At 46.5% G+C, this 13,934-nt stretch overlaps 1 protein-coding gene across 1 annotated transcript in view; it reads right to left on the reverse strand.

The window, feature by feature from the left end:
- arap2 (ArfGAP with RhoGAP domain, ankyrin repeat and PH domain 2) overlaps nucleotides 1-13,934 on the reverse strand; it is a gene marked incomplete at its 3' end in the record, with an annotated part of 497,512 nt that overhangs the window by 125,371 nt on the left and 358,207 nt on the right. The window contains 1 exon segment of the mRNA XM_084312192.1: nucleotides 13,650-13,848. Within this exon segment, the coding sequence (XP_084168318.1) occupies nucleotides 13,650-13,848 (199 nt within the window).

A 13,934-nucleotide genomic window follows, 5' to 3' on the forward strand; every position in this document is an offset into this window, starting at 1 on the left:
TTATACTGCTGCCCCCTGTGCCTATGAAAATGCCCCTGCGTGCCTATGCAGGCACGCGTGCCTAGGGTTGCCTACCCCTGACCTAGCCTATTGAGTATAATTTATGTTGTCGATTATAGGATTTAGTACCCGTTTATCTCCTGTAATATAGTAAGTTGTTAAAACTTGTGATGTTTAAGTTAATTATAGAAATAGTATAGATAATAAATAATGTAACATTGATGTCTTTGTTTCCTCCTCATTTATAACCACACTCCCACAGTAGTGATGGTTCAGAAACGAAACAGTGCCAGTAATGGGTGACAGAAAGGGAGGACAGAAAGGGATGACATAAAGGGATGACAGAAAGGGATGACAGAAAGGGATGACATAAAGGGATGACATGAATGGGTGACAGAAAGGGAAGACAGAAAGGGATGATGAAAGGGGATCAAGTCAAGTCAAGTCAAGAGTTTTATTTGTCACGGCATACAAGTATACAGTGAACTGTGGGGGGTCTTGCCCGCAACGATTGTGCATAATACAATAATACAATAATAATAATCCAATATGATGAGAATGCGACATTTGTGCAACAATACAAGTAATAAGAGTAAAGACATATCAGGTATATGTACATGAGTTTTACAAAAGCATGGTAATGGTATGGATGGTAGGATGAAGGAAAGGGAAAGGGATGACGGAGAGGAATGACAGATAAGGATGACAGAGAGGGATGATATAAAGGGATGCCAGAAAGGGAAAGGGATGACAGGGATGGATGACAGATAATGATGACAGAGAGGGATGATAGAAAGGGATGAAAGAGAGGGATGATATAAAGGGATGACAGATAGGGATGATAGAAAGGTATGACATAAAGGGATGACAGGACGGGATTCGGGGTGTCACTTCCCTAAAAGCTGCGGCTGATCTATAGAAACATAGATGCGGTAGCTCAGCAATAGCAAAACCTTCGTTTTAGTAGTATTTCTTAAGTATCTGAAATGCAGGCATCTTAAACATTTATTTTTAAGATGTTTTCATGTACATATCTGTATCTGTATTGTATTGTATTGTCCCAGTAACAGCAAGGACCTTGATGGATATGAGTCCTGGACTTGTATCATGTTATCCTTGACACTTGAATGGAAGTCGTGTTATTTTTTTACTCTTTTTGTCAAATAAACTAAACTAAAGCAAGTTGCATGAGCTTCAGCAGATTCAGTAGAACATGTAATGAATTACACATATATGTACAACAACATCCTCCCTCAATCCATCCTCTTTGAATCTAGCCCTCAAAGGGTAAATGGTGCAATTTATATATAACAACTGTTCCTCACTGTTAAAGTTAGAGGTTTTATGTAGGATTGCAAGTAACTGTCTAACTGTATATATAACTGTTTCCACTAGAGAGCGCTCTAGGCGGAGCCACTAATGCTGCCACCAGGTGGCGAGTATTTAAAGAGATGTCTCGTCCCCCTCTACCTCTTTCCCCACCTGCCTCTCACAGAGAGGAGAACTCATGTGCTGCTGCTTTACCATGTGAATAATAAACCACGCCAAAGGCTAAAGATAGAAACCATGCCTCTTGACCACATTATTGTCGCCTCATAGCCAGATTCTGTCAACAGGTTATGGGCCCAGATCACGCCGGGGCGAAATAATAAGGGTAGCAAGTTTAGCTGAAGTATAGGCTAGGTTAGCGCCGGGAGCACCGCGTGGCTAGACGCTAGGCCAACAAGAGCTAAAGCTACGCCTACCATCAACCAAGAGGATGGCGACCAAGGGAAGGAGCAAATGGCCCTCATTCAATGGAAATGCAGAGGACTACGAGCTCTGGGAAGAGCGCATGTTATGCTGCATGCACGGTGTGGGACTGAAGACGACGATCTTGACGGCCCCCACGGGAGACCTGACGGCGGAAGCACAAGCCCTGGACGACAAGCGTAATGCAGACGCATACTGTGAGTTAGCGCCACTGCTCGACGACAAGCTCGGGGCTGATATTCCGTGACACTAAAGACAAAGGCAGATAAAGCCTGGGGGTGTTGAGAGAGCATTATATCGGGCAAGGAAGACAGAGAGTCGTGGCCCTCTACATAACACTAACAGCACTGAAGAAGGGGCACACCGAGACTGTGACCAAATACGTCATCAGAGCTGAGCAGATCATGACGGCATTGAAGAGTGCAGGAGAAGCACCAAGCGATGGGCTAATGATGGCAATGGTGATGAGAAGACTACCGGAGCTGTACAAACCGTTCACACTCCTGGTAACACACGGTTCAGCGGACATGGCGCTGGGAAAGTTCAAGGCCAAGTTACGAAACTTCGAGGCCTCAGAAGATACCCACCCAGCCGCCGTGGAGGCGGGAGAGAGGGTGTTGAAGGCCCGAGCGACGCCGAGGGAGAAGACCATGCCCACGGCGGAGCTGGCGTGTTGGCGATGCGGAGAGAAAGGCCATCGGAGAGGCGACTGCACAAAGACTGTCTGGTGCAGCTTCTGCAAATCCACGGGGCACACAGACAGAGCGTGCATGAATAAACACGACCAGAGCGCGCGATACGCGCATGGACAAGATGACGGCCATGGACGAGACGGCGGCTACGGACAAGATGGCGGCTGTGGACAAGATGGCGGCAGCGGACAAGATGGCGGCGACGGTCAACGTGAGACGGATCGAGACGACGCCCGGAGAGTAACGGGACAAGAAGACTTCGCTTTCGGGGCGCGGACAGCGTGCGTCGCCAGGCCGGTGCAGCTGCAGCGGGCCCAGAGGAAGGGACTGATCGTGGACACAGGTGCGTCGTCCCACATCATCAACGACAGGAGTCGGTTCAAGAACTTTGACAACACTTTCCACCCGGAGAGACACATCATGGAGCTGGTAGACGGGAAGCGCACCTACGGGTTGGCGCAAGAGAGAGGAGCCGCACTGGTATGCCTCACAGACAGTGGTGGGCGCCGGTGTACAGTGACGTTAAATAACGCTCTCTACGTACCATCGTTCCCACAAGGACTATTCTCTGTAATAGCTGCTACTGCAAACGGTGCCAAGGTATTCTTCGATAAAGGTAAAAAAGTTCTTGTAGAGCCTGATGGTACACGGTTTAACATAAATATGTACCAGAGAATGTATTATCTGCAAACAGAGTGTAATGACAACGACAAGTGTAATGATAATAATGATATGTGTAGCGTGACGGTCAGTCACAATATTCAGACATGACATGAGATTATGGGTCATTGTAATTACGAGGATTTACTGAAACTGCAAGCAGTGACAGAAGGCATGCACATTGAAGGTGAAAAGCGTAGACCTGACAAAGAATGTGTAGTGTGCAAAATGGGGAAGTTTACTCAATCGAGAAACAGAAATCCCACAGAAAAAGTAAAGGTACCACTTGCGCTAGTTAACACAGATCTAGCCGGTCCAGTAAGCAACGAGTCCATAGGAGGCTTTAGATATGTACAGTCTTTTACACATGTGTGCACAGGGGCAGTGTTTGTTTACTTTCTCAAATCAAATACATTTACATTTAGTCATTTAGCTGACGCTTTTATCCAAAGCGACTTATATGTTCTGTACGACAAGCCATCAGGAAGGGCACAACTCTATCAGCTGAGCAACAATGTTCATCAAAGTGTTGAGTGCTACAGTGTAGGTTAGTTTATTAGGACAAGTGCATGACAGTACGGTTAGTTAGGGTTAGATTAATTTTTTTAATTTATTTAAAAATTTTTTTTATTCAGATAATGGTTGAAGAAGTGCGTCTTTAGTCGACGGCGAAAGATTGGACGTGTTTCGGCTGTCCTAACTGGGGTGGGTAGTTCATTCCACCATTGTGGGGCAAGGACTGAGAATAGGCGACTTCTCTTTGATGACCCTCCCGGAGCTTGGATAGGAGTAGGTCTGAGGCGGCCAGAAGATGCAGAGCGTAGGGGTCTTGAGGGTGTGTAGTTAGATACCATTGACCGGAGGTAGGCGGGAGCGGTTCCCTTTGCTGCACGGTATGCTAGGTCGAGGGCCTTGAATCGGATTCGTGCAGCAATGGGGAGCCAGTGCAGGTCCCTAAGAAGTGGGGTGACATGGGCCGACTTCGGTAGGTTTGAGATCAGGCGGGCCGCTGCGTTCTGAATGAGTTAAAGAGGCTTAGTGGCAGTGGCCGGGAGGCCAGCGAGCAGTGCGTTGCAGTAGTCGAGGCGGGAGATGACTGTTGATTGGACGAGGAGTTGGGTGGCTTCTTTTGTCAGGAAGGGGCGGATCCTTCTGATGTTGCTCAGGAGGAATCGGCAGGTTCTGGTTGTCGCTGCGATGTGAGCAAAGAGTGACACACTCTGGGCCACGGAAAAATTCCTGGCAGACGTAGCCCCTTATGGTAACGTAAGATGCTTGAGGTCCGACAACGGAACCGAGTTCACAAACAGAGAGTTCCAATCACTGTTGAGAAGGTACAAGATAAGACACAAGACGTCATGTCCATATCCCCCACACCAGAACGGAGTGGCAGAGAGGGAATGGCACACCCTTTTCGAAATGGCTAGGTGTAAGCTAGTAGACAGTAACTTACCTAAGAGTCTATGGCGTTATGCTGTGCAAGAAGCCGCTTACACCAGAAACAGGTGCTTTAATAAGCACACGGGCACCACCCTGTATACAGCACTGCCAGGAAAGAAGTGTAATTTAGCTAGAATGCACCAATTTGGATCAGTGTGTCATGCTTACCTGCAGGACAGAGGAAAGCTCGAGTCCAGATGTGAAAAAGGACTCTTTGTAGGGCACGACAAAGGAAGCCCCGCTTTCCTAGTTTATCATCCCGGTAAAGGGAGAGTGCAGAAACACATGCTAGTCAAGTTTGTCACAAAGACAACATGTGAGAGCGAGACACATACAGAGGGGCCAGAGCTGGACTCCAGAGTAAGGTGTGAAGAAACAGAGACACCTCAGCCCAGTGTACTTAGCACGGTCGTGCAGACAGACAGTCAGCCACCCCCAGAGGGCGATGACGAGGAGCACCCGAGGGTGACGTCACATGCCCCAAGCAGTGGGAGGTATCCCTCAAGGGAACATAAACCCCCAAAGTATCTGACAGACTATGCCCGGAGAGAAAGTGACGAGGATGACAGTACACTTACCACCATTGATTACTGCTACAGAGTAGTCAGTGGGGTACCTCCGACCTTTAAAGAGGCCATAGTGTCCCCTGAATCAAGTAAATGTGAGAGAGCAATGGATGAGGAGATGAGGTCCCTAGAGGACAACCACACCTTTACTCTAACCAAGTTACCAGAGGGCAGACACTAAGACAGACAGTGGGAGGGAAATGGGTGTATTCAATCAAGGAGGGTATTGAAGGCCACGGTTTGTAGCTAATTGCGTAAATGCTGAATGAGGGTACTCCATGTTTAAATACGGAAGGAGGGTGGCTACACTGCTTAAATGCAGGAGGAGGATACTCCAGGTTTAAATACGGAAGGAGTAGAATCCAGGTTTAAATACCTGAGTGGATTCCATGTTTAAATACAGAAATGGATCCCATGTTTAAATACAGAGGTGGATGATTTACCATGTTTGAAATTATTTAATTATGTGGAAACGATCCTGAAACGTTTTGACTGATGTAAGAATGTACGGAGAAGCTGTGGGTAGCCTCATTTGTTTGACAACCTGTACTCACCCTGACCTATGTTTTGTAGTGAGTAAAATTGTCACAGCATTTTGCTGACCCCACAGAGGAGCATTGAATTACATCAAAACATGTTTTTCGTTATCTCAAAGGTACAGCAGACAAACAGCTGTGTTTCAGAAAGGGCAGCAAGGGTTTAGGGCTTAAAGCCCACAGTGACACTATCAACTTGTGAAGCCGAATATATGTCTCTAGCTATGACAATACATGAATGTGTTTATCTAAAACAACTGCTCGAAGTGATGGACACCTATGTATATATGAAGACTGTTGTTTATGAGGACAACCAGGGAACCATTGTGATTGCTAGAAACCCTGTGTGCCGACATAGATGTAAACATGTCGATATAAGATATCATTTCATCAGGTCTGTCATCAGAGAAGAAAGAATGACACTGATTTATTGTCCAACGGACGACATAGTAGCAGACACTATGAGGAAACCTGTTTCCAAAATTGAAATTGAAGAGATTTGCAGAGGTCATGTTTGGTGTGTAAATATTGACTGCCATATTCTTTTTGATGTTCTGAATTGTATTATTTTCTTTGTAAATTGTTTTTGAAGAGGTTATACAGTGTGCTATACAACCCTAAGTGGGAGTGTTAAAGTTAGAGGTTCTATGTAGGATTGCAAGTAACTGTCTAACTGTATATATAACTGTTTCCACTAGAGGGCGCTCTATGCGGAGCAACTAATGCTGCCACCAGGTGGCGAGTATTTAAAGAGATGTATCCTCCCCCTCTACATCTTTCCCCACCTGCCTCTCACGGAGAGGAGAACTCATGTGCTGCTGCTTTACCATGTGAATAATAAACCACGCCAAAGGCTAAAGATAGAAACCATGCCTCTTGACCACATTATTGTCGCCCCATAGCCAGATTCTGTCAACACTCACATTCACCTATTCACTCACACATTCACACACCGACGGCGGAGGCAACCATGCAATGTGCCAACCTGCTCATCATCGGGAGCAGTTAGGTCAAGGACACTTCGACACGCTGCCCGGGAGGAGCGTGAATCAAACCGGGAACCTCCGGATTACCAGACAACTGCTCTACCTCTCGAGCCACTGTCGCCCCTCCCCTTATCTCCGTCTCTCCGTTGTATGTGCGTCTCTCTACACGTGGAGTACTCATCCCATGATTTCTAACAGCATGTATGTAATCTCTTACATACACGGGGGACACCCTGCATGTGGCGATGTCGACACTACAGTAAATTAAAGTTAATCCCGTGTCACACACGCATCGCCTCCTGGTGATGGGTGCTGGGGAGCTTCTTCTCAGCTGTGACAAACGTCATTTCAGGAATGAGAAGGAGCACAGCGGCAGTTCTTTAATCCCGCCCCCCAGGAGGGGATGGGGCGGGCTCTCGAGACGTTCCGATTCGATCCATGTTTAGCCGTTAACGGGTTAAAAAGATTCAGCGATTTAGTTTCCTCCCGTCTCCTGGCACACATCGCTCTGGCTCGATCGAATGTTGCCAAGTCTTGATCAGTCGCCAAGTCCGTATGAACTCTGCTATCTGGTAACCCAACCGTAAATAACTGCTCTCCACTTAAAATGAGAGTAACCACTTGACAGGAACGCCGAGATCCCGGCAGCGTTTATACGGGTCGGGAAAACAAGTACGACTGGGGAACAGGCAGGGCTGCAGGCTACTACCTTTAATTATCAGTGATTCCAGATGCGGAGGACGCAAATGGGCATCACAACATGCACAGAACTTGAATGGATATAATTGACCTATATCAAACCCCGCCCACTTTTCTCTCTCCTCCAATTCATTCATTCATTTAATTCAATCATCATTTAATCTTGACAGATCATTGAGAGCTCTCATTTACAATGACGTAGATAAATACAACACATAATAAATACAAATAAAGAAAAGATAGAAACAGAGAGTCAATCAATTAAACATTTAAAATAACTAAAAACAGACATGGACGGTAGCCATCACTAAGTTTTTTTTCCAAAATCACCATCGTTTCTTTCTCTCAATCGTCTCAATCGTAATATGGAGTTTTATTTCACCGGTCCTGCTCTCTTGTGCCATGTGAATCGTAAAAAAGATAGTTTACAGACCACTAGCTATGTCAGAACTACTTCAGATGACACGTAACTCCTGTGAGAAGAGCGTCAGTTGGTCAAAACACTTGTAGCCATGACCGCATGAGTCCCAAAGTTGATGTGTTACCCTGGCGAAGGTTGACCCTAGTGAGCCCTGGTGAAGGTGTAAAGGTGAACCCTGGTGAATGTATAAAGGTGAACCCTGGCGAAGGTGTAAATGTGAACCCTGGTGAAGGTGTAAATGTGAACCCTGGTGAAGGTGAACCCTGTCGAACCCTGGCGAAGGTGTAAAGGTGAACCCTGTCGAGCCCTGGCGAAGGTGTAAAGGTGAACCCTGTCGAGCCCTGGCGAAGGTGTAAAGGTGAACCCTGGCGAAGGTGTAAAGGTGAACCCTGGTGAAGGTGTAAAGGTGAACCCTGGCGAAGGTGTAAAGGTGAACCCTGGTGAAGGTGTAAATGTGAACCCTGTCGAGCCCTGGCGAAGGTGTAAAGGTGAACCCTGTCGAGCCCTGGCGAAGGTGTAAAGGTGAACCCTGTCAAAGGTGTAAAAGTGAACCCTGTCGAAGGTGAACCCTGTCGAGCCCTGGTGAAAGTGTAAAAGTGCTAATATAGTATACACAAAGTATATACTACTATGTACTCAAAGTGTAACACTCAAGCTCCATACTACTTGACTAACAACGCCACTGACCCTTAGCTGCCAGAGGCGTACCCTTCCAGCTGACATGTCATTCACAATTTGAAAGTCGCTTTGGATAAAAGTGTCAGCTAAATGACTAAACGTAAAATGTAAATTAAGGTATGATTGGATGAACATTCCGCTGATATCTGTGTTAAACGTCCCACCTTTCTGAATCTCGTGCGCTGTCCACGCATGCAATCGTCTTTCCACAACAGCATTGTCATAATTCTTGGCAGCCACCTTGTATTGTGTACCGAACAAGATTACCATAATGCTCCGGGGGAAGCCCCTTCCCATCCCTTCATACTATACGGTCACATGTTTCCAACAATTCATTGTGTTGTCGCCGCTTCTGTCAGCATCTTAGTTTGAGTGACATCTGCTTGACAGAGCCGTCGTTATCTACATGACAATGGATGAATCATACAAGTGATATACGCTGCCAAGAGGGATTGTGATCTAACGATGCAGTCCCCAAACCCCCCCCCCCCCCCCGGTTCTGATAGTCAGTTCTCTATGGCCATAACGTCTGGGGAAGATGCAACGTAGGAACTCCGACACTGGAAAACGACGGCATGTATTTCATATTTGAGAAAGTTGTCGTGAGTTGTTAGGGTTTCAACCTTGTTATATACTACAATTTTTTTACTTGAATTTGAGGACTGCATACTTTTTTTTAAAGCTTAGTTTGGTCTCTTTTGAAAGATAATAGTCTGAAGTTACTAATGCAAAAAAGGAAAATAAATTTTAGTGCGAATGAAATAGGGTAACATAGGTCTGAACTTTAGTTGAACTTGAACTTGTGTACTCACATTTTTCTGTAGCGGTTGCAATATCCCCCGCCAAAAAAGATATATAAATAGGTATAAGCTGGAAAACACTGCAGATCCATAGCCTGCAGTCTTATGTAGTACAGGTCCAAATTGTATCTGTGCAACTGCTTGTGCTTTGGAGAAATGTCTTTATTGCATAGTTATAAGTTGCAAGTTTTGTAGCTCATTTTAATTGTTTTGTCAGAGGCTAGCCAGAAGAAATAGAGTATTTATGCAGAGCTCCATCTTTCTTGGCCATTATGAGGACAGGACAAGACAGATAGAGGTCAAATGCATGAAAGGTATAAGGAGGTGATCTAAGTTAATATATTCTGGATATGTCAAGAGAACAGATAAAAAACTGTACCTAGAGACAGGTTTTTCTGGAGGCCTCAAATTGAGAACATAAGAAGGCTTGAATTGTACCTTATACTGTACGTATTGTATTTCAAACCTGGCTAAGGGAGTACATTTCAAAATGTTTACATAAAATATATCCTGCACATTTTCTCATTGCTAAATGTACAGACATTGATATACAGTATATATATATATATATATATATATATATATATATATATATATATATATATATATATATATATATATATATATATATATGTAGGTCATAGGACCCCTTCTCTTCTCCCTCTACACTAAATCACTGGGTAACATTATCACGTCTCATGGCTTCTCATATCATTGTTATGCCGATGATACTCAACTCTTCCTCTCCTTCCCTCCCTCAGATATCCACGTCTCAGAGCGGATCTCGGCCTGTCTGTCCGACATCTCCGCGTGACGACCAACCACCTCAAACTGAACCTAAGCTAAAGGGAATTGCTCCACCTGCCAGCCAAATCCTCCCCCCTGACCGACCTTTCCATCACAGTCGAGAATGCAGCTGTGACCGTGTCCCCGACTGTCAAGAACATTGGTGTTGTCCTCGACGACCAGTTGAACTTCTCTGCTCACATCGCAGCGACAACCAGAACCTACAGATTCCTCCTGAGCAACGTCAGAAGGATCCGCCCCTTCCTGACAAAAGAAGCCACCCAACTCCTCGTCCAATCAACAGTCATCTCCCGCCTCCACTACTGCAACGCACTGCTCGCTGGCCTCCCGGCCACTGCCACCAAGCCTCTTCAACTCATTCAGAACGCAGCGGCCCGCCTGATCTCAAACCTACCGAAGTCGGCCCATGTCACCCCACTTCTTAGGGACCTGCACTGGCTCCCCATTGCTGCACGTATCCGCTTCAAGGCCCTCGACCGAGGGTCATCAAAGAGAAGTCGCCTATTCTCAGTCCTTGCCCCACAATGGTGGAATGAACTACCCACCCCAGTTAGGACAGCTGAAACCCGTCCAATATTTCGCAGTTGACTAAAGACACACTTCTTCAAGGGGCAGCGGTGGCCTAATGGTTAGAGAAGCGGGCTTGTGACCGGAAGGTCGCCGGTTCGATCCCCGGGACGCATGTATGCTTTTACCAACGCGTTCGTGTTTCCGGGTTCCCATTGTTTTTTTTTTTTTTTTTTAACTTTCTTTTTTAGCGTTTATCGCTTTTCTGGTCAAGTATGACCGACAGAAACAGGTTGAAACGGGATTTAGAGCAGGGGAAGACATTCTGAGAAATGACGGCGGGTCCGGGAATCGAACTCGTGTCCCCCAGATCCGTGACGAGCACGGTTTTCCCCGACGCAGAAATATCGCCGAGATATGCGGTGAGCTACTGGAGCTCCCTCCGGGTTCCCATTTTGCGCTCTGATTGGCCACTGACCTATGCTATTACGCCCCCCTTTACGCTCTCGCCTGAGACGCGCTGTGAAGCACCAGCGGAGCGAGGCGGTGGTTTCTCCCCGGCTCCGTGCGCCTTGCTGCTGCCGGCTTGTCTCACATGACTTGGTCCAGCTCCAGCAGCAGCGGCCGTCTTCCGCCTGCAGTATCCTCCCTCCAGGCCCCCGAGGCGGCTCGTTCTTATTATTATCCCCATAATTCTTGCTATTTAAAGATATTCCTCTTCTTCTCCCCCACTACTCATCCAACGGGTGGTGGATGGTTTTATGTTGATGGTAGATGGGGAAACACAACTAACACTCGTCTTTATTAAATGTTGTTTCGGGTTTTCCCACGAAAATGCACGCCTGGTTGCGTCTATTATGGAGAGAGATGCGGGGGGTCTCATCTCCATGTACAGTAGCCGAACCTAAGAAGACACAACAACAGACAGACAGCTCAGTGATTGAAACCTACGTGTTTGTGCGGCCATGTCGACCTGAACAATGGGGGATAATAATAAGAACGAGCCGCCTCGGGGCCGGGGGCCTGGAGGATACCGCAGGCGGAAGACGGCCGCTGCTGCTGGAGCTGGACTGAGTCATGTGAGACAAGCCGGCGGCAGCAAGGCGCACGGAGCCGGGGAGAAACCACCGCCTCGCCCCGCTGGTGCTTCACAACGCGTCTCAGGCGAGAGCGTAAAGGGGGGCGTAATAGCATAGGTCAGTGGCCAATCAGAGCGCAAAACGGGAACCCGGAAACACGAACGCGTTAGTAAAAGCATACACGCCCCCGGGACCGGCAGGACAAATCTGCCGCTGAAGTGCCCTTGAGCAAGGCACTTAACCCCCAACTGCGCCAGTGGAGTTGCTCAGTGGCCAATGGTGTCAGACTGTGGTTGTACTGGGCAGCTCCCAGGTATGAATGTAACTGTGTGAATGTGAAGCAGGGCGTAGCTGAAAAAGAGCATCTGTGCTCAGCGAACCTACCCTGGGTAAATAAAGGTTAAACAAACAACAAACAAACAATTATCTGAAATAATAAAAAGAAATATATATAAAAGAAAATTAAAAAGAAAATCTAACCCTAACTAACCTTACTGTCATGCACTTGTCCTAATAAACTAACCTACACTGTAACACGCAACACTTTTGATGAACATTGTTACTCAGCTGATAGAGTTGTACCCTTCCTGATGACTTGTCGTACTGAACTTGTAAGTCGCTTTGGATAAAAGCGTCAGCTAAATGACTAAATGTAAATGTAAATATATATAAAGTATATTGTAGCTTTTGTAAACATAATATGAAATTCGTGAAACCCAATGTGAGAAACCTTGGGGTCTTATTTGACTCAGATCTCAATTTCAACCAGCAAGTAAGATCAGTGGTACAGTCCTGTTTCTTTCAACTGCACATCATTAAAAAAAAATCAAGTCCTTCCTCTCCCCCAGTGACCTTCATAAAATCATCATCATGCTCATTTTCTCACGACTGGACTACTGCAATTCTCTCTACTCTGGTCTTCCGGACAAAACAATCTTCCCAGTCCAGTGCATTCAAAATGCTGCTGCCAGGCTGGTCTCAGGCACCAGAATGAGGGTCACATCTCCCCAGTCCTTCTCTCTCTCCATTGGCTCCCAGTGATGAAGAGAATCAAGTTCAAAACCATGCTATTCACCTACAAAGCCCTCAATGGTCTCACTCCGCCCTACATTGAGGAACTCTTGGTCAGCTCCAGGTCCCTCAGATCAAATGACCAACTATGTCTGAGGGTTTCCGGGCCTTTGCAGTGATGACACTGACACGTCAAGTCTGCCAACACCGTACAGGCCTTGCTTAAAACCCACCTTTTCGCTCTAGATGATCACTGAGTTACTTTGCTGTTGAGTTGTGTGTCTGAGGTGTTCTTATGTTCTCTGTCTGTCCGTCTGCCTGGTTCCCTGTCTACATTGTCCTGTCCATTTATTTTTATTATTTTTGCCCCCGGGCTGTGCCCCGGACCGATGTACAAATTGGCTGGGGGGTGCATTATAAATGAAAATATCATATCATATCATCAAAACTACTACTACTACTACTACTACTACTACTACTACTACTACTACTACTACTACTACTACTACTAAAATGACTACTGCTACTACTAAAACTACTAATACTACTTAAACGACTACTACTACTAAAACTACTACTACTAGTCAGTCTTCCCTACTAACACAATTGGCAGTGTTAGCGGGTGGGAAGCCAGGGGGGGTATGTGTCCTGGTCGTTGTAAACTGCAACTCCTACTGCCTGTTCAGCAGGGAGGGGATCTGTGGGAAATAGCGTGAACCTCTGCACGCATTACGTTCCCCCAGTTAAACTCCTCGCTGTCAGGTGAAAAGAAGCGGCTGGCGACTCCACATGTATCGGAGGAGGCATGTGGTAGTTCTACACCCTCCCCAAGCCGACAGTGGGGCAATGCGTGCAACGACCAGGAAGGGAATTGGCATAACAACTAAATTGGGATGGGTGAAAAATACAGAAAGCCCAAAAATTTTAAATATAATAAAACTACTACTACTAAATTGATAAGTGAATGACTCTAAATAACCAAAAAAACAAGTAGGGAGACAGCGGAGCGCCTTACTGAGTTCCTGTAGCTGTTTGAGCCGCATCATGCCCCCTGTTCCCTCCTTTCCTCCCGAGCTGAAGTGAAGGCCGGAGCCTTCCAGGGTGAACCAGCCCACCCTCCAGTGGTAGAGGTCGTGACCTTCCTTGTAGTGGAGCCGTCCTGTCAGCTCGCCGTCTCTCCGCAGGAAGCCCTCGACGTCAGGCGGGACGAAGCACTGCCGGAGAAGAAAAAATAACCGGAATTACCAAAGCGGCAACTTTTTTCAGCGATAAACAACGTAAACATAAAAAATAAAAACAG

This window comes from Notolepis coatsorum (genome assembly GCF_963971535.1).
Source record: "Notolepis coatsorum genome assembly, chromosome: 4".
In the NCBI taxonomy this organism is placed as follows: Eukaryota; Metazoa; Chordata; class Actinopteri; order Aulopiformes; family Paralepididae; genus Notolepis; species Notolepis coatsorum.